The sequence below is a fragment of the Brachypodium distachyon genome, chromosome 2 (genome assembly GCF_000005505.3).
Source record: "Brachypodium distachyon strain Bd21 chromosome 2, Brachypodium_distachyon_v3.0, whole genome shotgun sequence".
Taxonomy (NCBI): domain Eukaryota; kingdom Viridiplantae; phylum Streptophyta; class Magnoliopsida; order Poales; family Poaceae; genus Brachypodium; species Brachypodium distachyon.
In genome coordinates, this window is record NC_016132.3 from 46,086,512 (window position 1) to 46,111,541 (window position 25,030).

Consider the following 25,030-nt stretch of genomic DNA (forward strand, 5'->3'; position numbering starts at 1 on the left):
AAAGTTTGTAATCAGCTTTCCCCGAAAAAAGAGTAAATTTCAAGAAACCACAATTCTCGGGCAAGTTTCTCACAAAACCACACATTTCGTTATTTTCTTTGGAAACCACATTTCTTCGGACTGATTGTCTGAAGTGTGGTTTTCCAAAAAAATTAACGAAATGTATTTTATTTCATAGCAGACCACGTGCATTAAATATGCCGGACATACGGTGTCAGTCCAGTACACCCAATAGTTGTCGCGCGGCGGAGCTGGTTTACAGCGTCTGGTGGAGTTGAACCCAACAAAATCCATCAAATCATTCAGTAAGTTAGCTCAGTCATGCTTTGTTAGTGCAAGATTACACCCCTAGACAGTAAGCTGAACCCAATGGTTCTCTAATCTAGCATCACTACTCCTTCGACACCCGCACGGTAGATGCGGCTAGCAGTCCAATTCGGTAGCTCTTCCATAGCAAATCATGCTTCCACTCTGGTGTGATATGACAAATTCTTGATTGGCACATTGTACCACCAAATATATATACTATTCATTCCGATCCAAATTACTTGTCTACGTACGTATGTAGATAAATTTACACAGCAGCATAAGATGCCGGCTTTCCAGCCAGAAGACTACTTAAGAAGCAACGTCAAAATCATTACGCATGAAAATTGCGGCCCACCGTCCCACAGACGACCATGCCAGCCAGTCAAAACAGCATGAACATCAAATCAACAAAGTTCCCCACACATTGCAACGAAGAAATTTGGAGGTTCATTTTCATTTCTAAAAGGTTTCTATGTACAACATTCTATAACAGAGTTGAAGATATATACAATTCACGAGGAATAGCTCTGGCACCAAAATTCTTGATCCTATGAAATCAACTCGCTGTAAATAAAATAAGAAAAAAAAACAAGTCTCAACTAGTGCAGTCAACGTGTCATGTGAGTTCTTGTTCCTCTATGTGAGTAACAAAACTATTCCTAACACCCGCCAGAAAACCTTAGCAATTATCCTTTGTGTCGCCAAACTTCTTCGAAATTATGGGTCGAACGTCATCCGCAACAGCAAGTCTCTCCAGAAATGGAATCAGCTGAGGTAACCCCTCGTCGGACGGGTCATTATACCAGCTCTGTATAGGTATACCGTTATTCACTTGCAACTGGAAAACCTGCATGAAGCACAGAAGTAGCTAGACAGTTATCAACCATTGTGACATTGCGTAAGCAAGGCAGTGAACAGGAGATGTAGGTTCGACTATTGTGACATTGCATAAGCAAAGTACCAAACATATAATGCAGCAGTTTTTGAGACACCTAAGTACTTCAAACAAGTGGAAACAGAATTAAAACCAAGTAAGTGCAGAACATTTTATCACAGAATTTTACCTGTGGAGTGTTGTCAATGATGACAACCTTTGCAAGGTCAACCCCAACAACAGTCAGATCCTTTGTGTAGCCACTTTCCGTAAATACACACGACTCACGGAAAAAACGCTTACAGAACAATGTCTTCTCTGGATCAAGCCTGTCAAGCAGCTGATCTGCATAAACACTTTGGCTGGCTGTGAATATAACAACGTCAAACATCTCAGCCATCTTTTGGAGGAAAATGTGGAGATGTGGCCTCTTCCTCACATATACAACATGTTCTTTCATATCAAAGAAGACTGGAAAAGTAAAATCAGCATCACTACAGTGCTCCATAGTTGAATGAACAAGGGTTTCTGCACAGTAGGAAAAAACAATAGATTATTCTCAATGCCAAGCAAGAAAGTTAAATAAAGATACTAACTCCTTGCATGCCAGTAACGTACCATCCAAATCAAGCACAAGAGTGACCTTCTTAGTCCCTTGCTCTTTAGATACACAAGCAGCATCTGAACTCAACTCGCTATAATCAATAAGATTAGGCAAGTCCTCCTCGTCCACATATGGATTAAGCCACTCTAACACCTCCGAGCTACTAAAGCACTCCCCAGCAGAGTTATTATCGCTCACATTCCCCATTGATGAGCATGTTTCATTTCCAATACTGGCTTCTGCGGTGCTCTCATTAAGTGGGAACACTCCACATCTGCCAGTCATGTCTATCAATGCATCAAAGGGTACAAATTCATCACATAATGCACTGTAACTGGCCAGGAGATCAATTGGAACATCAAGTAAGAAAGGGAAAGCATCATCAGGATTATAGATGTCCAACAGGCTGCAACCCTGATTTAGGCCCCAGCTTCCTTCATTATCATTAACAGTACAAATATCGTGCAGTGAATAATTGGCATCTTGATCTGCAAACCCTGCAATGCAAAATTATAAATAAACATACACATAACAGGTTAAATCTTGCCTTTTGAGCAAAACATGGGTATTCTTATAAAATATCGCATTCGAAGGCTGTGTTTTTGCAAACATGGATAAATAGACGTTGCGTAACATAAGAAGCATATACGAAGTATTAGATTTCCCAATTTCCCGTAGAAATAATTTAAAATGAAGTTCATTAGGGGAAGAAAATAGGGAGATAACATTTAGATTCAGTTTATACGTCACTGTCGAAATAGGCAGATAGATAGATAATGTACAAGCACTACATGAGAAGTGCTTAATGATGTATGGTACTCCCCAGTTCACAAAAAGATGGAACTTTGGACATGGATCTAGTGAAACTCTAGAAGTTCTGACTACCTACATCTTTAAAGCATATTTTAGATTAGTGGCTGAGAAAAAAATAGATTAGACACCTGGAGATAATATGTGCTGATTTGTCCAAGGTACTTCCATGTATCATAATTTTGTTAGCTTTCCTAATATGTTATAATACAAAACGATTGTACAATTTGCATTTTGGAGACTGGTGATGTAGTTTTCTGAATTGGAGGGAGCATAAGATTCTCTGAGATGATATTTCCTTAGGAGTTAGGAAAGATAACATCATTCAGATTCAGTTGCAGTCAACACCCGGTCACCATGTGGTGTTTAATTGTTTTCCCTCCTCTAATACAATGGACAAGCAGCTCTTGATTGTCAGAGTTTTAGGTGAAGACCAAATACATGTGGACAGTGTTAGATATAAGATAAGCTTCCTAGTTTTGCTCCACTATATAATGTTGAGGAACACTGAGGCCACCCTAAGACTAAATGGCTTCACAAAGGTCAAATAGTAAAATGCCATGGTAAAAGATGTGGTTCTGAACAGGTGAACTTATCCTGACTGCTGATCTGGTGGGCCGTATCAAGGAAAAGGTATGATCTGCTTCATTAGTTGAAAATTTGAAATTAGAATCCTCTTTCCCCAATGCACATGCGCCAGCGTCAAGTTAACTGTCAAAATTTAACCCTGATGGTGCTAGATGCAAGCTCTTGTCGTTCTAATGCATAAAACCACACCAAGGGATACAAAGTACATTGGCTATGAACAAAAAGTATCACTTAGATAAGCCTGATTCATGCACCTAACAGAGGTATACCACAGACATGTGGCATGGATTTTTCAAGCAAGAGCTGCAGTGAAGCTATTTTTTCAATAATAATTTTAGTTACTCGATGACCATGAAGTATATATGTGAAATATACATCAAATGTACACCTGTTAACCTCATGATATCTCCGGTTCTATGATCCTAGTGTCATACTCAATCCCAGCAAAGATACAAACAACTGGAGAGGCAAGGGTTCTACTTACCTTCGTCAACATTATTTACTGCATTCAGCTGAGATATGCTGCCATCATTATCAGACGTAGAATCAGCTGGCGAAACCACCGCTTCAGATATTACATCCTGTAAATCAATCGAACAATTATACTTTGCAAGAGATGCTTCCAAATGATAACAACATAACGATGCTGATATGAAGTGTTTTGACTTCTACAAGACTGAACATGAGAGAATACACAAAAGTAACAAAGCACTGTACAAACTGCCTACACATTTATTCAGATCATAATAATACCAAACAAAGGTGATGCCTTGTATCCTTTACAAGTACCATTAAAGAAACTTTATCATTTAACCGTAAAAAGTTGAAGAGCAAGGTGCAATGACAACATGCAGGAGGTAAATTACAGAATCTATTATCAAACGTTGCCGGTTAGAAGTTGCACTCTTTTTCACCGGACATGGAATTTGTCAAGACACTAAGAAAGCAATCATCCAAACATATTTACAAGCAAAATGAAATGAAATTCAAAATCCTGTAATAAGGTCGTCGAGTGTGCCACGCCATCATCAGTTGAGATGACAACACAGCATCATTAACGCAAACACCTAATAATGACGCAAGTGTCAATAGTACAAACAGGGAAAGGAATGTGGTCCTTCGGCAATTGATCAAGAGACCACCAAACGAAAGTATTGAACCCTAATGATTAAACACAAAGTTATGTGTAAATTATTTTATCAATGAGTCTGAGAAGAGATCAAACGTGTCCCAGAACCTTGAGCAGATCAATAGATGTTCCTCCAAGTACAGCATGCAAGCCAGCAGCTTCCGTGATACCAGTACCCTGGCCAGCTAACGGAGGTTCCGGATCTGCATCTGGAAAAAGGAGACTGTCAATCCATAAAAAAGATACAGCAATTCCCTAACCTTCAATCACCAAACCATGCATGACATAAATTTAATGTTCTTCTTTGTTAAGAAATATCACATGTAAAACCACCTACACAAAGATAACACACTAACACTACTCATCATCAACTTTTTACCCTATAAATGTCGAAGTGAAATTTTCCAAATATCCCTATTAACTCTCCTTCATGTTATACGACAATTTCGTCCAATTTTATTCAAACCATAGTTTTTGTATTGGTCATAAATGCCAAGTATTTAGAGGGTAATAGTTTACAAACTGTTGAGGACATATGTAGTACCTAGAAGAATAGCAGTGAAAGGGCAAAAATTCTTGAGCATAAAAAAGAACTAGAATAAACTAGTACAATATACGTGCGTTGCTACGGACAAAAAGAAAATAGACTGCATATTTAAAGAGAATGTAATCGATATTTATTCTCATCTCACTAATTTGTGCCAAATCAAAAAGTGATACAGTCTGAAGGTGTGAGGGACCACCGCCACCAGCTGAGTCTTTTTATAGGAGTAAAGAGAATGGAGCTCCATTAAAGGGATTTTTATTCAAAACTTGCAGAAAAATCTATGCTCATAAATTTATTGATGAGAACAAGACAATGCATGCAGATGCATTCACGTCTTTATTTGAGAGAAGACCATGCAGTGACCTACCATGATGAGGATCATTGTAAAACGAGTTCATCACAGCTGCCTGCTCTAACTCATCAACTTCAGAGTGTGAGATTTTCATAGATTTCATTGACTTGGTGTCGACCTCATTTCCAAAAATGTCATCATCGAACTTCCTCTTCATTATGAGTGCGGGCATCTTGATCAGTGTTATGTTCAGAGTATCAAAACTGTCTGCACATCCATGACAGAAGTTAATAAGGACTACTTCCATAAAGATATAGTACACAGAGGCTTTTCATACAAAAATATACAAGCAAATGGAAGCATAACGATTCCATGAATAAATGCTAGGATGTGATTTTTTTTATACGGAGTACTCCCTCCGATCCATAATAAGTGTCTCAGATTTTGTACTAACTTAGTACAAAGTTGAACCAAGTCTGAGACACTTATTATGGATCGGAGGGAGTATAAGAGTTCAAACTTCTACCTATCCCTATTCAACATGAACCACTGAGTTGGTACATTGATGCCAACAAAACACTAAACCACAGTAACTTTGCACAATAAACTAAAAAATCAACACCATGCTCCTGCAAGACTGTAACATCCACACCTAAAAGTGAGTAAACATCTTTAGTAACTACTATGTGCAAAGCAGGTTGATCTGAAGTTACTTGGAAGTAGCAATCTGGACTCTTTCAACCTAACGCGTGCGCATCACTAGTATCAGATTCATCACAGAGCACATCATCGACCCCAGCATCACAGATACCATGAGGTGTGAGTAAAGATATAGTTCTGTGTTACCATACAGGTTAGCTGGTTCATACTTGAGTAAAAGCAACCGTGTCACTGCTAGGTTGTGTACATGTGAGTTAATATTGTGCAAGCCAACTTCTCCTTACTCTCCCTCCTAGCCCATACAAATAGTGTATTGCCAATAATTTGAGTGCAACAAATAAACAAATAATAGTTGAAATGTCCAAAGCATCCAACCTTGGTTGATCACATCAGTGCAACCAAATGAATCTAATCAAGAAGACTGCTACCAAGAATGTAACCAACCAATGTGCATCTACCGCAGCACAGCTCACTAAAAGTGGCAGCATTACAAGTCTGTACACACATTAATACCCTCAACATTGTACAACCCTCCTGGTGCCCATACTGAACCTGGATAGAACTCGTGATAGCATATAGTATAACGTAAACCTCAAAAGGCCTGCTTTTGCGCGAAGGTGTCGTCTCAGACAGTTTGCACCCTTCATTAACATATTTCCGTTACTGCTCTTTTGCTTACACAACATGGCAAAAGCAGTATCCTTTTACCAGCAAAGGAGGAGGAACCGTAGAACTGGTTAAATTAGTATAGTTTGTTTGTTAAATTGCACTAGTACACAAGTATACACATAAAAACCTAGACATATTAGACATGATTAAATCAACCAATTATTTTGTGCTGCGCAGTATCAAAGGGCAGCAAAATGTTGCATATAACCAACAAGCTAGAGTAAAAGATTTCGACACAAAAAATCATGTGTTACAGACACAGTTTGGAGGAGCTAGATCTGTAGCAAAACATCTGTACATAGAATCAATGAACGGCATGTGCCTCAAAATTTCATGCAACGGAATTTCATCACAACAAGGTAACTATGTAGATCACATAAAACCAAAACGAGAACCTATACCTGTTAGGAGTAAGTAAATTCAGGCACGGACAATTGTTCAACCGAATTATCTTTTTGAAGGGTTATTCCAATTAATTTTTTACAATCCCCTACCAAAAAACAGCTTTTAAATTGAAAAAAAAGAGGAGTGGAACTCTAACAAACAAACCCTAAATTACTGCTCAGAACACTCAGATCACAGCTCTGCACTAGAACCCCACAAGCTCTTGAGTCAAATGAGAAATCTAGCTAGAAATTACATGCTCGGCGCGATTCGACAGACAAAACTACTCCGTAGGTAGACAAAGCAAAACAGCAAGGTTCAACCCGATGGAGAAAATAGAAATCACAAACTAAACCGAAGATGGGAGGAGAAAACGAACATCGCAGCTCCCACAGTCTAGCGAGTCTGGAAGAACCAAACCCCCCAAATTCCCAATCTGATTCAACACCCAAATTCACCGAAATTGTTCAAAAATCTCCACCAAAACCCAAACCCTTCCAGCTAGGACAAGGGAATCCCCGGCGGCATCCTCGCACCACAACCTCGAGAAGAACCCCTAACACACCAGACCAAATGATTTCTACATAATCGAGCAGAGCTACTACCAGTTGCTACCGTCTTTAACAAGGCCAGACCAAATCCAGGAATCTAATTCCGCGAAGGGGGCTGCGAAGCTTACAGAAATGATAGTAGCGCAGGTCAAGCTGTCCCGCGGCCCCTCTCTCTCCCTCTTCCTCTCTCTCTCTCGACCTCTCCCGGAGGCGGACGAGGGAGGGGAGAGGGGGAGGAAACGGAGGCAGAAGAGGAAGAGGCAGCACCCAAATCACAAGAGAGGAAGAAGGGGAGGAGAATTATGAGGGCTCGGTCTCGAATTTGGTAGAGACTAGAGAGCAATTGTCCCCCACCTCCACTAGTCTTACCCAGCATAACTGACCTGTGGACCGCATATGTGCAGCGGGCCCATATGTCATTGTGCAAAAATGCAGCTGTGGCTCGCCGTGTTGGGTTTCCCCGAATTTACCGGCTTCCTACGTGCCCCACTTCGCTACCTGGGCTAGACTGCGAGAATTTGGGTTCCGGGTCTCTGATGCGCGGGTCCGACGTGGAGTTCGCCCGTGGTGTCAGTGAGAGAAAAGGCTGGGCGAGATGTGTGGGTTGGATTACGGCGGGTCTGAGGGCTTGCGGCTCGGAGTAGGGCTTGTCAGGGCCGACATGTCATAGGAAGGGTTTGCGTGTCGGGGTTGGTGAAGAAGGGTCAAAGCTGCGGGGGCACGCGGATGGACTAGATGAAGCTCTTGGGGGTGGAGAGGGGTGATCTGAACCGTTGGTGTGCGCAGTGCAGGTGACTGAGGTCTGAGTCATCGTTGGTCTGACCCCATCACGTCACCCCTGTGGGAAGAAAGACCAGGGCGCGTACAATGGCACAGCGTCAAAATTTTATTAGCGATGTCACGTGGGATAAAATCTGATGTGGAAAAGAGAGAAATGAAAAAAACCAAAATCTTTTTCTTAATTAAGAGATGATCTCTTCACAAGAATGATAAGACAAAAATAAGGCAAATTTTTCATTGTACTAGATTTTGCCTTTTCTTATCATTTGTTTAGTTAATTTTATTCATCTAAGTATTAATTTTAAGATATAACACTAAGAGATAACCCATTGTACAACATGTTTTGTTATCTTTTCTAATTGAGTGACACACCTAAGATAAGGCAGTCTTATCAACCATTGTACATGTCCTAAGCGGTGCGTGCGTTGGGTCCGTGGAGCTCGCAGTCAGTGTAAAACCTTCCAAATGATTGTTCGTTAACTCTCATTTCACTTCTTTTCTCGAAAAAGATAACTCCACTTCTTTTCTCGGAAAAGATAACTCTGAATACACTTCTTTTCTCGAAAAGAGACTCTGATTACACTTCTTCTACCTCTGTAATCCTTATTTTCACCATCTACACCACGCGCCATGGATGTCCTTCGGTCCTTAACACCAACCCCTTCTTCTTAGAGCGCATCCCCGCCACTAGCATCCTCACAACACCTTAGCAGTTCTCGAGCCATTCCGGTAGCACCTTTCGGACGCTAGATTAACTCGCCTGCAATTTCTGTAGTGCCAAACCAACAGGTGTCCCTCCTTCTTTCTAGCTCATCTCATTTGGTGCTTTTTCCTTTATGAGCGTTAACCCAGCTCCGCGCTCGAGATGTTGGCCCGACTGGCACACTCTTCTCCAAGGATTTCTTTTCGGAGCCCTTTGCATGTGCGGCTTTGAAATGTTCCACTAAAAAAAACATGTACTCCCTCCGTCACATATTAAGTGGCTTTCTATTACATGTATCTAAAAACATTTTAAGCATAAATACATCCATACTTGGACAAATTGGAGTCACTTAATATGGGACGGAGGGAGTATATGTCTCATCCGTCTTTGCGGCGGTCGATGCACTCCTATCCTTGATACGCCACTACTGTCAGATCTGCATGCATCTTTTCGAGCCTCTTCATGCATTGTTGCAACAAGATCTCTTTCATACAATCAGAAACACATGTTTCAATCAAACACGAAGACATACCTCGATAAACCGAGACAATATGAATCACAAGTTTTTGTCGTTGTGCCTTTTGCCCATGAGAAACCGATGGCTATGATTGAAAGCGCTAGTGATTTGCGGGTGATGGGAGAGAACGTATGTCCCAAGTCAGACTTTCTAATGTTCAACTAAGTTTCATAAGGAAACAAATTTTCAAATAGAGGTAATTGCACCACTGGCACGACAATTTGAGAGGTAGGAGCATTTCAGTCCGACAAGTTGCAAAATGAGCAAAACTAGTCTTGAGATTTGGGAGCACTTTAGTCCAATTAGTCTGAATGGACACGTGGCAGCAACATAGAGCCCGTGAAAAATTCACAAAAATGTCCATTGAACTGGAACAATTTGTACCATTAATCACCTCCTGATAATCGCCAACAAAAATCGATCACTCAATCCCCATGGGCCGGAGCAGGACATCGGGGAAGAGGCGGACAAGGCGGCAAAGACGGCGAGCGCGTCCCGCAGGTCGAAGCGCGCGTGGTGGTCATCGGAGGCGGCATGCGTGGTGGCCGGGAGATGGTAATGAGGAGCTCGCGGCCGGACACAACATTTTAAATGACCGCAGGGGGTTTTCAGCAAAAACACAAACTGTTGGGTCAACTAAACATGACACGTGTCAACATCTGATTGGTTTAGACCTCTAAGCAATTCGAATCTCAACTTGTAGGACTAGTTTTACTCACTTTACAGCTTGTTGCAATAAAATGCTCCCACCTCTCAAGTTGTTGGGCTACCAGGCCCGTATATTAGCAAGGGCAGAGTGGCCGACGGAACAGGGCCTCTAATTTTTTGGGCCCCAAAATTTCGTTAAGTATATGTATTAATTAGCATGCTGGGTTTTCTAAAAAATATTAGCATGCGCATACAACCATTTCAAGCTCACGACTAAAGAAACTAACTATTCTAAAAAAAACTAAAGAAACTAACGCATATGCTTCCTAATCGCTTGCTAAATCTCTAATATGATTTCTTCATGCACATTGGCCTATGCTACAAATCAATCTAGCGGACACCAATCTCTACTCTAGTTCACCAGCATTTTTTTTCGTAATTCCACTTTCGAACATTAGGATTTTCCAAACATGTGGCCGCATTTTATGTTTGGCACATGGGCCTCTGAATTCTAGAGACGGCCCCGTGGGCTACTGGTGCAATTACCCTTTTCAAATACATAGTATTATCTTAAAAAATTATAGACGTGTATATATTCATGTGCTTCGTGCGCACGCATTATTATGGGAAAATGATGAAATCGTGCATCTGTATGAAATTTTTTAATGATTCAGAAATTATGTTTCTCACGACATTGATTTTTGTTCCGACTTAACAATTATGATTTTAGTGTTTAACGGACGTTGCTTTCGGTGAGAGTGACGTACATGTCAATAACGAGACGCCTATGATAATTTTTGCAATCTCAAAATGATCTGCCGACCTTTTTTTTAAAGGAAATGATCCGTCGGACTAGTCTCTTGAAAATGTTAGTAGTGATAGGACGCGCGTTTTCCGTCTAAAAAAATGAAGACGAAGGAATCCAAATCGCAGAAACAATGAAAAAAATCTGATCCAAAATTAGTCTGACAGGTCATCGTCGTTATCTTGTGGTAATCTGATCTCAAACAACTCCTCTGCCGTTGACTCCGTCCTTTATCGACTGCCGAGAAACACATCGACGACACAGCTGAGCTCCCGCGTCTGTCACCCATGGCTCTCGAATCGCGCCTCCGCCTCCCACTCGCCAGACCAGCTCCGGCCACCGCTTTTCTCTCAGGATCCGTCTCTAAAGCCAACCACCTACCTTTCTCCCTCAAACCCGCCTCCACTTCTCTCTCCGCCGCCAATGCGCCACCGCCCGTCGTCGTCGTTGGCTCCGCCAACGCCGACATCTACGTCGAGGTCGACCGTCTCCCGCTCGTTGGCGAGACGGTTGCCGCGCGTGCCGGCCACAGCCTTGCGGGCGGGAAGGGCGCAAATCAGGCCGCCTGCGGGGGGCGGCTCGCGCTGGGGCCCACCTACCTCGTGGCCCGCGTGGGGGACGACGCCAACGGGCGCCTCCTCGAGGGCGCCCTCGCGCACGCCGGCGGCGTCCGCCTCGACCGCGTCGCGCGCGCGCCCGGCGCGCCCTCGGGCCACGCCGTTGTCATGCTCATGCCCGACGGACAGAACTCCATCATCATCGTTGGCGGCGCCAACATGGAGGGCTGGGCCACGGCGGTCGACCCGGAGGACCTGGACCTGATCCGTCAGGCTGGCGTACTACTGCTGCAACGGGAGATACCCGACTGGGTCAACATTCAGGTTGCTCAGGTGGTTACTCTTACTCTAGCCCTCTCTCATCTGCCCAATTCTGAGGTGTTCATCACGTTAGAATCGATCTTATCAGGGCTCGTACTTATTAGAATTCCGTCTACTAGAATGAAGATATGATCAGTTGAAACTTTATTCTCTTTGTGCATTTAGTTAATTGCTTTCAACTCAATATTTGAACGATTGCTACTCCTCCAGCTCTTCTGGAAATTTGTGAATGCTTCTAGCTTGGCAGTGTTTTGGACACAACAATTAGAGGAAATGTGATAGTGTGTTAGTATGATGTGCTTATTAAATTATTACAGATTAGTGACTTGTATTTCAGTGAAGGAATGTGTTCGGGTGCTATTAGTTGTAGTTGCCTAGTTGGTATTTACTCTGTTGATTTAGTTCGATGAGTGTTTTGATGTGCTATTTTCTTGTTTGCGATTTTAATCTGTCGATCTAGGCACACAAAAAACCTTCAACTGTATCAAATGAATGATAGTACTTCCTCCGTCCAACAAAGGATGTCTCAACTTTTGACTAAATTTGAATGCATCTATACACTAAGTCATGTCTAGATACATCCAACTTTGACAAACTTGAGACATCTTTTGTTGGACGGAGGGAGTAGCAATTTATGAAACACAATGAACATGAGCTATGTTTCCTGAGTGGAATACACAGTCTTCAATAGAAAAACCATGACACAGGATATAAAATAAGTAACTTTAAATGTTTTTGCAAAATTAATTAGTTCAGTTGAACAAGTTGATTACCGAATGAGTGTCAGCTGCAGAATCAAATAACATGAGATAATTTCACTCGTAGGACCGGTCGAATTAATGAAATTCAGAACTGAAACAATTGATGGCAACACTATGGTGTTAGTCAAACGTGTGTCACACTATGACTCCTGCTTTCATTTGGAACTACTTTACTGCATAAACCTAGAACGGAAGAGCAAGTGTGAGATCAGATAATCTCATCAACTATGCCCAACAACAAAATGGATATGACATTGTTAAGGAGAAAAGGAAAATCGGAGGGGTCCAGGTTACCATGCACCAAACATGGCTATGGGACACCTATTAAGGTGATATATCATAATGTGAAGGTCAAGGTTTATTTTACTACCATCTCCAGTCTTCAAATAGTTGATGTTTGGGACATTGATACGATATACGAAATGTAAATTATTAGTTTCTACTACAATATAGTTGTAAAATTTAATAAAAAATGGTGTATCATGCAAGTATTTTTCAAGACAAATCTTTTCTGTGATTTTCACACTTGCAGCCAAAAGAATTTAAAAGTTTGACCAAAACTATACCCAAAATGTAATGTTATCTTCATTTGTTGTTGGGTATACCTATTAAGATTTCCCAGTGCCACAGTTGCTCTCAATTTAAATGACAGTAGAGTAGTTTCACTTAAGAGGATGAGCCATGGGACACATGTTTTGTTAGTAAATCTTGTGCACACAGCTGTTTAGTTTTCATTGTTTCTGTTTAGAGTAATGGTCGACCAACGAACTCATGGGGTGTGCGAGTCTTAGGCGTGATTGCATGGGTCAATGATGAGGTTGTTCACGTTGTGCCGACTGCCGAGTCCAAGTCGTAGGGAAGCGTCGCACCAGCGCATGCATGAAAAAATGAAATCGTGGGATGGCACGATGTTCTCAGCATGTGATATGTGGGCGCGATCCAAGTTTTTGGGCAACGCCATTGTGCGTATAAATAAAGGGAAAAACAGAAAAGCCTTAACTTTTTACGTGGCACAAATCCACCTCGCACAGAGTCTAATCATCGCTGAAATCCTGAGTTGGTCTGACATGTTTTACTAGCACCGTGGCATTGCCATCACATGTTTCAGTCATGGGTCTAGTATTGTGATGGCTTTCCACGTAGTATCACATTTTTTAATGTGTTGGATGTTACAGATGGTACCAAACATCAAGTCTCGCTACACTGGTTGTGTTTGGCCTTGTAGCAGCTCACGGCATGTGACGTGTACCAAGGGGAATTTCTGAGCAGAATGTTGCCCATGTTGTCATCCCTTTAGGGCGCGGGGTAACACCCAACCTGAGGTAGCATGGCACCAGTTTACCTATAACGCATGATCGCCAAAGAGTAGCACTTCTGTATTAATCCTTTCAGGCAAAGCGAGGGCAAGAGCTCGAGAGAATTTGTACACATTCTTGACCGCCTCTCAGTGGGCTGAGATTTTAGTGAATTTGGAAACATAGGGTGTTACACCAAATCTTGTTGTGAAAAGTTGAAGGTGCTAGCTGTCCCATCCTCACCTTGTTCTCTTAAGTGACTTTGTGTTGTGCACTTGTGATTGCTGAAAATACTACTAAATTTGGGCATTTTTATATGCTTGACTTTTTGGGTGGGAATTAACCTTACATTGGTGTTCTCGTGCTCTTCTCATAAATCACATGATTTCGAAGCAAAATAATTTCATGCATGCTGTTTGTTAAAAATGGCCTGGTATAAGTTAGGATACATGGGAATAAAATAGGGTGGTTCACTGAGCTTATATTTGGGCTAACTGTGATCTCTTTGGTTCTGACCCAGCTATAGTCCTGATTTGTTCACATTAGTGTCTGACACCATGGGCCGCATTGGACTCGTGCTTCTAACCTGGATGATGAATAGTTAGATCATTCTATCTACTTTGTCATCTTTGACCTCCACTTCCTCTTCTAATCTGGATGATGAATAGTTAGATCATTCTATCTACTTTGTCATCCTTGACCTCCGCTTCCTCTTTGAAAGCTGCAATCCTGTTGTGCACACACATAATTGCTCAGCAAGGGCTATCACATTGCCATCCACAACTTCATTGTTCTTTTTGTCAATTTATTGGACATCATCCTGTGCACCAGACACTTGAAAGAACACAATTGTTCCAACCCAACTACCCTCACTACATCAACTTTGATTCATTTAGGAATTGTCAACTCGCTCAGTCACCCTCCACCCTAAGGTCCCTAACTCTGTACGTGTGTGTCCTTATGTTGGTGTGATTGTGTGTGAGGGGAGGGTGGAAGAACTGGAACATCAGCTTGAACAAAACAAGAAGCACTTAAGGCTGGTGCATTGTTCATTTGTTAGAATTGTAGCATGTGGCTTTCCATGGCCTGGAGGGTGCCAAAGGCCCTCTGACGTACAGCGATATGTAAATGCTATCATGGATCTGGTTTGTGGCAAGCCCAGGCCCTCTGACGTAACAAGGGTTGGAAATGGAATGTGTGGAAAGTGGAAGCTTAACTCACTTTAGACTTACAAACCCACGAAGCCTATTGTATTGACTTGGCATAATGTATTGTGCAATATTTGCTTTGGCCCTAAACCATTCAGCACAATCTTGTCGTGCTAAATAAAAAGTTGTTAGCATGTGGAAAGAGCATCCAAATATGTAATATTTCCACTGAAGTCCATAGAGGCAACACAGTTAAGTCTTGGTACTGTAAGAAGTACCAATATTTTGTACTTGGAGAGGGAGAGCTAATCGTCATATAGGATAGCATAATTTTGGAGAAACTCAGTTTGATGTGTATGTTGTCACGGGGCTTCTTCTATGGTTTAAGTTTGTATGTTTTCTCCTATTGGAAGGCTGTCTTCTAATTGCCTTCAGTTGAACATTTGTGTTGCTTATGTGTAGTCCAAGATATACAACTGGGTATGTAGTTCTAGGTATTATCTAATATCTGCTAAAGTGCTAGTCGAGTAGGTGGCCCATGTTATTTGAATGTAAAATAAACTTGAGTGAATGTTATGTGACTTGAGATAAGAAGTGAAGTAACTTGTCATGTTCTTTGAGTTTCTTTCAGTCTGAACTCCAAATGTAATGGTCTCTTTGTTTCCATGACCGAGTCCTCGGTGAAAAGCCTTCAGAAAAAAAATGATAGTGGTGCATAAGGAATGATACTTTTATTTTTAGTTCTTGATATCTCGAGCATGCTTCCATGCATGCATATGTCAAATGGCAAATTCCCGTTTAAAACAACATAATGCAATTTTGCCTTTTTCTAGCTTATGATCTTAAAGATTCCATTTGGATCAATTGGTTTGTTTTCCAAATATTAGTCCTCCATGTCGACATCCTTAATGCTGATCCATTGCATCGCATTTGTAGGTGTATCTAAATGTATAGACAACATTACAGACACGACATTCAAAACGCATGGTATCTAGCAATGATCATAAATCTGTTGTGCATTTGTACACTTCCGTATTTAAAGAGATCCAAACTTTTGAATTGTAAAGTAGATTGTTTGAAATGCAGGAACCATCTTATGTTTTTCCCTTTATTTATGTTATGATTACAGGGTTCCTTGGTAACAAATTTAAAACTTCTGTTGTCAGGCTGCAAAAGGTGCGGGTGTGCCTGTTATCTTGGATGCAGGTGGGATGGATGCTCCTGTCCCCGGAGAACTACTTGGGCTGGTGGATATTTTTAGTCCAAATGAAACGGAGCTAGCACGCTTGACTGGGATGCCTACAGAGACGTTTGAACAGATCAACCAGGCTGCAGGAGCATGCCATAAAATGGTGAAACGTTTAAATTCAATATATTTAACTTAGTTTCTCTTCATTTCCTCTATAGTCAACAATACCTTCTAATTTAGGTGCCTCGTGCAGTTGTCACTAGTTAGTTAGTGCTTATTGCTCCCTCCTTCCAGTTATATAAGGCTCCCGCTCATTTTGAGATTCAACTTTGACCGTCAATTGGACAACTAATATGAAGTTATTCACCATAAAAATTATACCATTGGAAACTTCTTTTGAATGCAAACTTAATGGTTCGATTTTGTGCACATAACTCTCATTTTATTGGTCAAGTTGAGGGTCAAAGTTTCTTGAAATGCATGGGTGCCCTACAAACCTGGAAGGAGGGAGTTTTTTTCCTTTTGGTTAGTGATGACTGTGGATTTTAATATTTATCTGTCTAATAACCTTTATTAATGATGTTATGACATATATATGAAAATAACCATCTCTAAGGAGTGTGCCACCTTCCTTTCTCCCTTCCTGTATGTCTGTGTACATGTGTTTCCCATACACCTGTTAGGACAGCTGACTCCTATCGTTCTTGTTGGATACAAATATCAAGGGTGTTGACTGTACCTACAGATGAAAAAACTGCTAGATAAACTGTGAACATATATACAGTCTACATACAAGTGAATGTTGCTTATTTGCAAAAACTATATGGATTCTGGATCTTTATTTACTAGTTTACACGATAGTGTGCTAATAAAATAGTCCCTCCGGCCTGAATTACTTGTCTCAGATTTAGTACAAAGTTGTACAACGACAAGTAATTCCGGCTGGAGGGAGTAATAATAATTCAGCAAACTCCTGTAATCATTTGCGCACTTTGGCCGTGCCTAGGTGTTTTCTTTGATGCCAGTGGTCCACAACTACTTTAAGTGGCCCTAGAGCTATGGAGTTGTAATAATTCTGGTCTGCTATCTCTTGGCTTTTTGTATGTGCACAAGTGAGTTTGGTGAAAGTAGACTTCTTTATCCTTAATATAATGGGAACATGTTACATTAGTTACTTGGTTTAGAATGCCAAGCTAACAAATGGTAGTGGCTAGTATATAACCTTGGTAGCACAATCAGAAAAATATCAGCAGCATCTGATCACAAAGTGCTACTGGCCAGAAGTTCCGTACCAAGTTTGACCCACGGAATCTATGTGGTTAGTTCATTGGATTCTGTCTGGCTGATGTATAAATAGGTCTAAATTAAGCAGTATAATTAGACAGGATATTGAAGAAAATAAATGTAACTTATAACTGATCTAGTTTTTTTCTTTTTACATAGCCACCAAGCGATGACCTGCAGTTCTCTGTGTTTTAGGTTATAAAATTCACCCTCGTTCTTGGTTTTACATTACAATACTGAACGGTATCCAGGCTTCATATTCCACTTTAAGCCGCCAGTGCGAAGATTTCAACTGATTGTTTTCCTGTTAATTACCTGTCGTTATTACCTTGATTGTGGTTTCTTTACTAGAACTTGTCAAATTAGTTCTCTTGTTGGCTACAAAGAGGATAGATCTCCTCCATATGTTCTGCTGACGAGATGCACTATTATTTACGATGATGGTGATCTTATACGGAAGTTTTGGATGCCTTAAACATGAGCTAACAAGAATTGATGTTATTTTCTGTATGCAGGGTGTCAAAGAAGTTTTGGTTAAACGTGGCTCACAAGGATCTGCACTGTTTGTTGAGGGAGAGGACCCAATTAGGCAGCCCATAATACCTGCCACAGAAGTTGTAGATACTACTGGTGCCGGTGACACCTTCACCTCAGCTTTTGCCGTAGCTCTGGTTGAGGGAAAGCCTAAGAAAGAGTGCATGAGATTTGCTGGTACTAAACGCACCGTCATATCAAAATTTGATTCTGATTCATTAATATGTTGATTTCAAGCTCTTTTTTCCCCTTGAATTTCAGCTGCTGCTGCCTCACTGTGTGTTCGAATAAAGGGAGCCATTCCTAGCATGCCTGACAGGAACGCTGTGATGAGCCTTCTGGAATCTGCGCAAGTTGAATAACTGCAGAAATTCTTGATTGCTTCACTATATCCATAATCATCAGCAATAATGTGAGTTGTTGAGATTCAATCTCCTTACCAATTAATCTCTGATGTATATCCGTAGTGTCAGATTATGGTATAGGAAATACAGTACTTTGAACTACCGAAAATAGTATTGCTTCTGCAGTCCTCCGTAGAAACAGGAACACTGATTCAGGAGTTATAGGTCTACTGTTATTCTTAGGTCTTCCCGGTTATGCCACAGCTCAACTATTAATACACATTTCTGTGTCCTTGTCGACCTCAATCTTTCCTGTGGTTAGACCTCATTAAATTTCACAGAATCACAACACCCTGAACGTACCAAGTTTTGGAGCCCTGTCAATTCCAGTATCCTTTTGGTAGCAAACATTGCTGAAGCCAAAGTGTTCGTCAGGTGTCACTATCTACCCTCAAATCTAACCAGCATTTATTATCTTTCGCAGGATTGCTCGGGCACCCGGAACTCGATAAGCTTGCTTCTCCGATAGTACCCTCTTGTGCTGCCCCCAATAATATGTTAATCTTGAAATGGAAACGCATTTCCCGGTGCCCATCCAGAGTTAAAAAAAGAAGGAAGGATCCCATGTGCGTTCATCTTCTCTTTTCACATAGTACCCCGTAGTGTAGCCTGTAGGTATTGACGCGTTGTGAATACAATGAACAGTTTCACATTGGCGTGGAGCTTTCAGACGGTGACTCTGATACAAGTCAATTCATAATCTTAAGCCGGCCGATGTTAACCACTCGCTGCTGCTGCTGCTGCGAAGATGGATCAATCTTCATCGTTTCAGTCAGCAGCAGCCATCGTGGCCCGTTGCAGATCACCGTTTTTTTGCTCCCTGTCACGGCCAGCTTCGCGCAACTGACCGTTGAAAAGTCTCGCTGCTGCACTGTCGCTAACGGAGAAGCAAACGCACGCACGCACGGCTCTGACCGACTGTTGGGCCGATCTTCCAGCATCCGAGGGATCCATCCTGCGTCATCCAACGTTTGATGCGGCCTCGCCGTACGACGCCGACAGCCCCATTTCTCTCGGCCTCATCTCTCTTTCTTTCTTTTTCTTTACTTCGCTTTCAATCGAGTCTCAGATATCGATCGTCCTGGTACTGGGACTGGAAGGGAGGAGAGGAACGGATCGTGTCGTTCCTTTCCTTTTCATTTTCTGCTACTGTTGTGACGGAGCCATCGCACGGCTGCTCGCAATTAAGCTCCGGCCGGGGACGGCGGTACCTTTGATGGGCATGCATGGTGGCCACTTTAAGTCTTTCTGAAGGCTGCAACCCGGAACGAAACCAAACGAAAGGAACGAATGAAATCGCCGTGGATTCATAGATCGATTGATGCATCCAACAGGCCAGGCCACGTCGCTTTCGCAGATGGCTTAGAGATCCAGCTTCCTCCTCTTGCAATGCAACACCGTCGCCTAGTTAATGCCCCTTGTCTTGTCACTACCTATCTATCTATTTATGGGACTCGACGCCTTCGTGTCTACTGGAGTACTAGCAGCTAGCCTTTGCATACACTTCCGTGCAGCCATCGCATACGTGCAGCGGCACGAGATGGAATCCGGTCAGACGGTCAGTGTAGAGGGGTTAAAAGGCGTACAATATACTTGACCGTAGAGAGCTGTGCTGCTGACTGCTACGAGAGCCTACGGTACGATCTCTTCTATGCTGGAGTACTTTGTTTTGGCATTATATACTGGGAGAGCAACATTGTTTGATCTGATCGGCCTGGCTTAATTGGCTGGTCAAGTTTCCGTGTCAACGGCGACGCGAGAGCTCTTCTAGCGGCCGCCCAAAGTCGACCTTTGGACGTATATACGCCGTCGACGCCGATGGCCGTTGAGGAGTTATAACGGTGGGCTTGACTTCCCTTGCGTTCAAAGGTACTACTAGCTCCTATTGTTGAACCCGTTTGTTGAAGCTAAGCTAATTAATGGTCGACGCGACGGCTGCTGCCATCGGTACGGTGTTAATTGCTAGTACTCCCAAAATAGTTTCCAACTTAACTACCCCATATACAATTACAAACACAGATAATGCTCCGTACGTCGAGTGAAGCCTATACCTAAAAGTTTTCTGGAATTTTACGAATTAGACGCCTACGAATTTTGGAGTTTTCTTCAGCCAAAAAGTGATCAAATTAAGTACAGCTGGAGTAGTGCTCGACGAGTGCACCTTTCTCCGGTGAGTAGTATTATAGGAGTAGTACCGTATAGTAGTATACTATTTTTGTTGTACTATTCTTGTTGACGTACACGGCTATTGGGGTGTGGACTTTGAACACGAGTCTACGCCGTATTTATTTATTTTGTGCCGGAGAAAAAGAAACGATCCACCGATCGCCCGCAAGTTGGTGCACACCTTGCACCGTGTCCTTTAATGCTTTTGACCTTCTAGTAGTCCGGCGGGTTCTGGTATCTATCAGCGTTGGCCATGTTGCGTCCCTGGACTTCCAACCAAACCCTCGCTAGCTCATCTCTAATTGTAATCTTCCCACGCCTGGGCATATCATGAAAGCATCGCCGTCCAACACAAATGTAATTGTAAGTTTATAACGACTAATTGTACCATATCTTACTTGGAAATTAATTAAGACAAGAGAAAGAAATTAAGAAAGATGTTCACGAAGCGGTTGATCAACCGACTGGCAATTCAAGAACAGCCTCCATCACATGCAAGATCTCACAGCGTTGAGGTCTTGAGGAGCTAGAGTACAGACTACAGTTGCACTCTCGATCCGCCAGTACATAAAAGGTACTTATACGTATACATAAATGCGAAAGGAAGCCATCAGAATCAGCTGTGGTTAGTGTTCAAGATGCCAAGACTTCGTCAACTGACTCAACTTTGCATCAGTCCACGGAGATTAATATAATTTGTCCATCATCTCCTCATCTCCTTGATTAATTACTAGTGGTAAAACAAAGGCATCAGAGAGCGATCATGCATTGCATCGCCTTGACGAGTTCAGTCTCTCTAAAGTACAATCGGATATGTGCACTGTGCATGCAAGCATCCTTGCCTCGCCAATTAATGGGATGGTCACCAAAGTAGATTTCCTCTCGATGGAGATCCTTTAATTAAAGAAAGGTGAATTCTGTCACATGTGTATTAATGTTTCTTCCTAGACCAAGTTTGCCGAACGTACTGGTACTTATCCCAGGGAATTAGATACTCTAAAGAATCTTTGTGTCTGAGACCGTACTCTCGGCCTTTGCTAGAGCACCAAGCAGCGCACCAATTATAAGAGGTGCCGGGTTTGTCCAGCTGTTTTTTTTTTGGCGACTTCCAGCTGAAATTTTTGACTTTGTACAACTACAAACCAGCAGGTTTCTTTTTTTCCCTCGAGGAACCGACAGAAGTCTGCCTTTCGATTAGACAAATAAGCAAGTTTGTGCAATAAGGCCTTGATAAAGGTTAAGCCAAAGCTTTAAAAATAACGCGAACAAGTCGCCGAAGAAAAAACTACAAGAAAAGCCACATTATAACCAGAGTAAGTTCAGTTTTTTTTCGAAAAGGGGGAGCTCCCCGGCCTCTGCATCGGAGCGATGCACACATCCATTTTATAACCAGAGTAAGTTCAGTAACCTCCCGAAACGTGAGTCTCTTGCCCAAAGACTCATCGATTATGTTCTTTCCAAATGTTCCATAAGGTGTAGATGGATCACTACGCTTACCGGGACCGCTATCATTGTATTTGGCCGCCAGGTTCGCATACCACAAGGAGTTGGTGGATTGGGGAGGCGCCACAGTTGGGGTAAGGGGGAGGCGCAAGCGCGTATGACCGGCGTCCAGACAGCCCTGTAAAAGGGGCAGTCTATGCAAAGGTGGGAGACCATCTCGTCACAAGCCAAGCATAAGTGGCAAGTAAGCCCATGCATCCATCTTCGGATCTCAAGGTTCTTCGCCGTTAGAATTTTTCCCGTGCTAGACCAGCCACAAGAAAAGCTTATTTAGGCTGAGTTTACCCTCCAAATCTTATTCGGAAGGAGAAAAGGTGTGTGATGGACAAAGAATTGTGTAGAGTAAGCTGAGCTGGCAGAGTTTTTGCCCGATCGATGACAGAGGACGAATGAGAGCGTCTTCGCGAGCGCGAACGCGCATACCTTCGCAGGATCAAGTGTGAGGGGCGAGCGGATCAATCCATCCCTGAGAGAGATGACGAGGAAGGTCGCCTGGTTACTGATGATTGGATTGCGAAGAATCGGTGGGCGAGGCAGTCATGGGTTGCGGATCATGCACCTATGGAAAACTTCATTCGCGAGTGTCTTCGTAATGATACATCAGCGGGCTCCGTCGATCTTCCGTCCCGGATTCCGGAGGTGATGAAGGATCCCTTTGGTGGTTCATCTCAAAGTGCGGTGGAAGAGGCGGCGGAGGCGAGGGCGAGTACTAGGGTTGGTACCCCGCCAGGGATCCATCCAGGGACTTCACCGGTTGTTCCGTCTCCTCTTCCTGTTGTTGATTTTGGTTTTTTTCCTCGTATTCCTCGTATTCCTGCTGGGTGCAGATCGCCGGTGATTGTGGAGCCATGGACCTCGCACAAATTGGGGGAAGATCCACCATGGAAGCGCTCCGAAATGATGGCAACTACCTTGCGCGGAAAGGAACATAGCCCTACTTTTTCGTCTTTGTGTTCTGATGGGTTATGGCCGTCTGAGCCCAGCCCATCAATGGCGTTTGCGGACGGTCCAGGGCGGATCCATCCCGGGTCGCCAAGGCATAGGACACATGTGGTGGATGGGCGACACGTTGCTGTTGACCCGTCTACGATTTCTAACCCCAATTCGAAGCTTAGTTCTCTTCTCGGTTTCCAGCGGACGTGCGATAGTCCTATCCGGCAGCAATTCAGAGGGGGTTGGTTCATCCCACAACAGAAATTCGTCGCTCCTGATCTGGATTTCGAGGGAGATACTGCTAGGTGGCCACAAATTGTTGGACAGCAGGGTGGAGTTTCGCCAAGCCCTCCCGTTCCACATCCCGCGTCAAGCTTCGCCACAGTGGTGCGGATGCAAGGCGATGGGGATTGGCGTGGCAGCAGAGGTGGCGGACAGATAGGTGGTGGATCTATGGCTGGAGGACCGGGCGGTTGCGACCATGGATGGGACGGTTGGCGGGGACTGCCGCCTTCGCAGTTTCCCATGGAGCCGCCGTTCGGGGAACAACAATTTGGACGTGGTCAGCACTTCGGCGGCGATGGCTACGATGGACCATACCAATATCTTGATCCTCGTGCAGCACCCTCGGGTATGTTCCCACCTTCGGCTCAGGATGTGCAAGGATCTGGACCATGCTTCCCTCCTGCTCAGATGGGAAGAGGGGGGAATGGGCCGATGAATCAGGGGCGGGGAGAGGGGCGAGGGGCCGACAATGGAGGAAGGAATGGTGCTGGTCGAGGCTTTGGTCCAGGTTCTGGGAGAGGAAGTCAATCTGGAATTGGTTCGAATCGCTTTGGGGGATCTTCTTCTTCTGATGCTGATCAGGCTTCAGCTATGCAGAACAGGAATTTTGGGTTTCCACAGGGGCAAACATCTAGTGGAAATAATGCGCAATTCGATCGTAAGAATGAAGGTGGCAGTTCTAAACCTCTGGTTTGCTATAGATGTGAGGGGACAGGACATGGGGTTAAAGATTGTAAAGCTGCGCTGCTGTGTGACTTTTGTACCAAGACTACCCACTTGTCAAGCAAATGTGCTCTGTTAAATCAACCAAAACCAGTGGCAGCTCTTGTAGGCTGGGCTAAAGAAGGACTTCAGTTGTTTGCTGCTAGAACTGAAAAAAAGTGGATAGCGATGTTAACAAACAGCCATTGCTCTGGTTAGTATTCACTCTGGGGATCAGACTGGGCTTACTGTACAGCAGCTGGTGGACAGTTTTGCCATTATGTTTCCTTGGGGTTGGAAATGGAAAGCTAAACCTTATGCTACTGGCAGCTTCTTAGTCAAGTTTCCATCTGTTCATCGCATCATTGAGTTATTAAGATGTGAGTATATTGGGTTGGCAGGTCACAAGGTTGCTATCAAAGTGACTAGATGGACTAACACTTCGATGGCCAAATATAAGATGTATGTTGCTTGGGTAAGAGTTAGTGGGGTGCCTGAATCCTTATTGCACTATGAAGTTTTTTGTGAAGTTGGTTCACCATTAGGGGTTGTGAAAGAGGTGGATATGAGCTTATACAGAAAACAAGATATAATCAGGATGAAAATTGCTATTAGGGATCCTAGTCTTATTCCCGGGTCACATGATATTGAGGAAGATGGATATATTTATGACATCTTCTATGAGATTGAGAGCATTGTTGAGATGGGGGGGATCATGAAACATGGAGTGCTTCTAAGCAATGAGGATAGAGATGCATATGTTAGGGCAAGGACTGAGTGTGATGGGTTGCAGAAAAAACAGAAAAATGTTGAGCAAAGTGGGGGTAATGTTAGTAGTGATGGGGTTGCTGCCTATAACACAAGTGGTGGACAGGGGCAGAGAACATTTGGAGCTAGTGGGCTTAAACAAGTTTCTGCTGTTCAGATGATGGATGCATCTCCAGTACTTACTGTAACAAAGGATAAGAAGGCTGACAAGACTGGACATGGTCAGACTACTGAGGGTCCTCACAATGTTAACCCTGTTACTGATGAGTCACTGTTACACAAGCACGTTGATGTTGTGCATGAAGTACCT

General features: G+C 43.0%; 2 protein-coding genes across 2 annotated transcripts; one reads left to right on the forward strand and one right to left on the reverse strand.

The window, feature by feature from the left end:
• Window positions 1-733: 733 nt before the first annotated feature.
• Window positions 734-7,705, reverse strand: LOC100822852. The gene is made up of 7 exons (XM_003569465.4): window positions 7,546-7,705; window positions 5,229-5,420; window positions 4,423-4,523; window positions 3,670-3,766; window positions 1,802-2,284; window positions 1,374-1,711; window positions 734-1,156 (listed from the first exon to the last, which is right to left on the reverse strand). The coding sequence occupies exons 2-7, from the start codon at window positions 5,383-5,385 to the stop codon at window positions 989-991; spliced, it is 1,344 nt and encodes a 447-aa protein (XP_003569513.1). The 5' UTR covers window positions 5,386-5,420; window positions 7,546-7,705; the 3' UTR covers window positions 734-988.
• Window positions 7,706-11,069: 3,364 nt separating this feature from the next.
• LOC100823162 (ribokinase) lies at window positions 11,070-19,089 on the forward strand. Its single transcript, XM_003569466.4, has 5 exons — window positions 11,070-11,760; window positions 16,119-16,304; window positions 17,941-18,136; window positions 18,221-18,371; window positions 18,788-19,089. Exons 1-4 carry the CDS (start codon window positions 11,158-11,160, stop codon window positions 18,319-18,321), a joined length of 1,086 nt encoding a protein of 361 aa, XP_003569514.1. The 5' UTR covers window positions 11,070-11,157; the 3' UTR covers window positions 18,322-18,371; window positions 18,788-19,089.
• The last annotated feature ends 5,941 nt before the right edge of the window (window positions 19,090-25,030 follow it).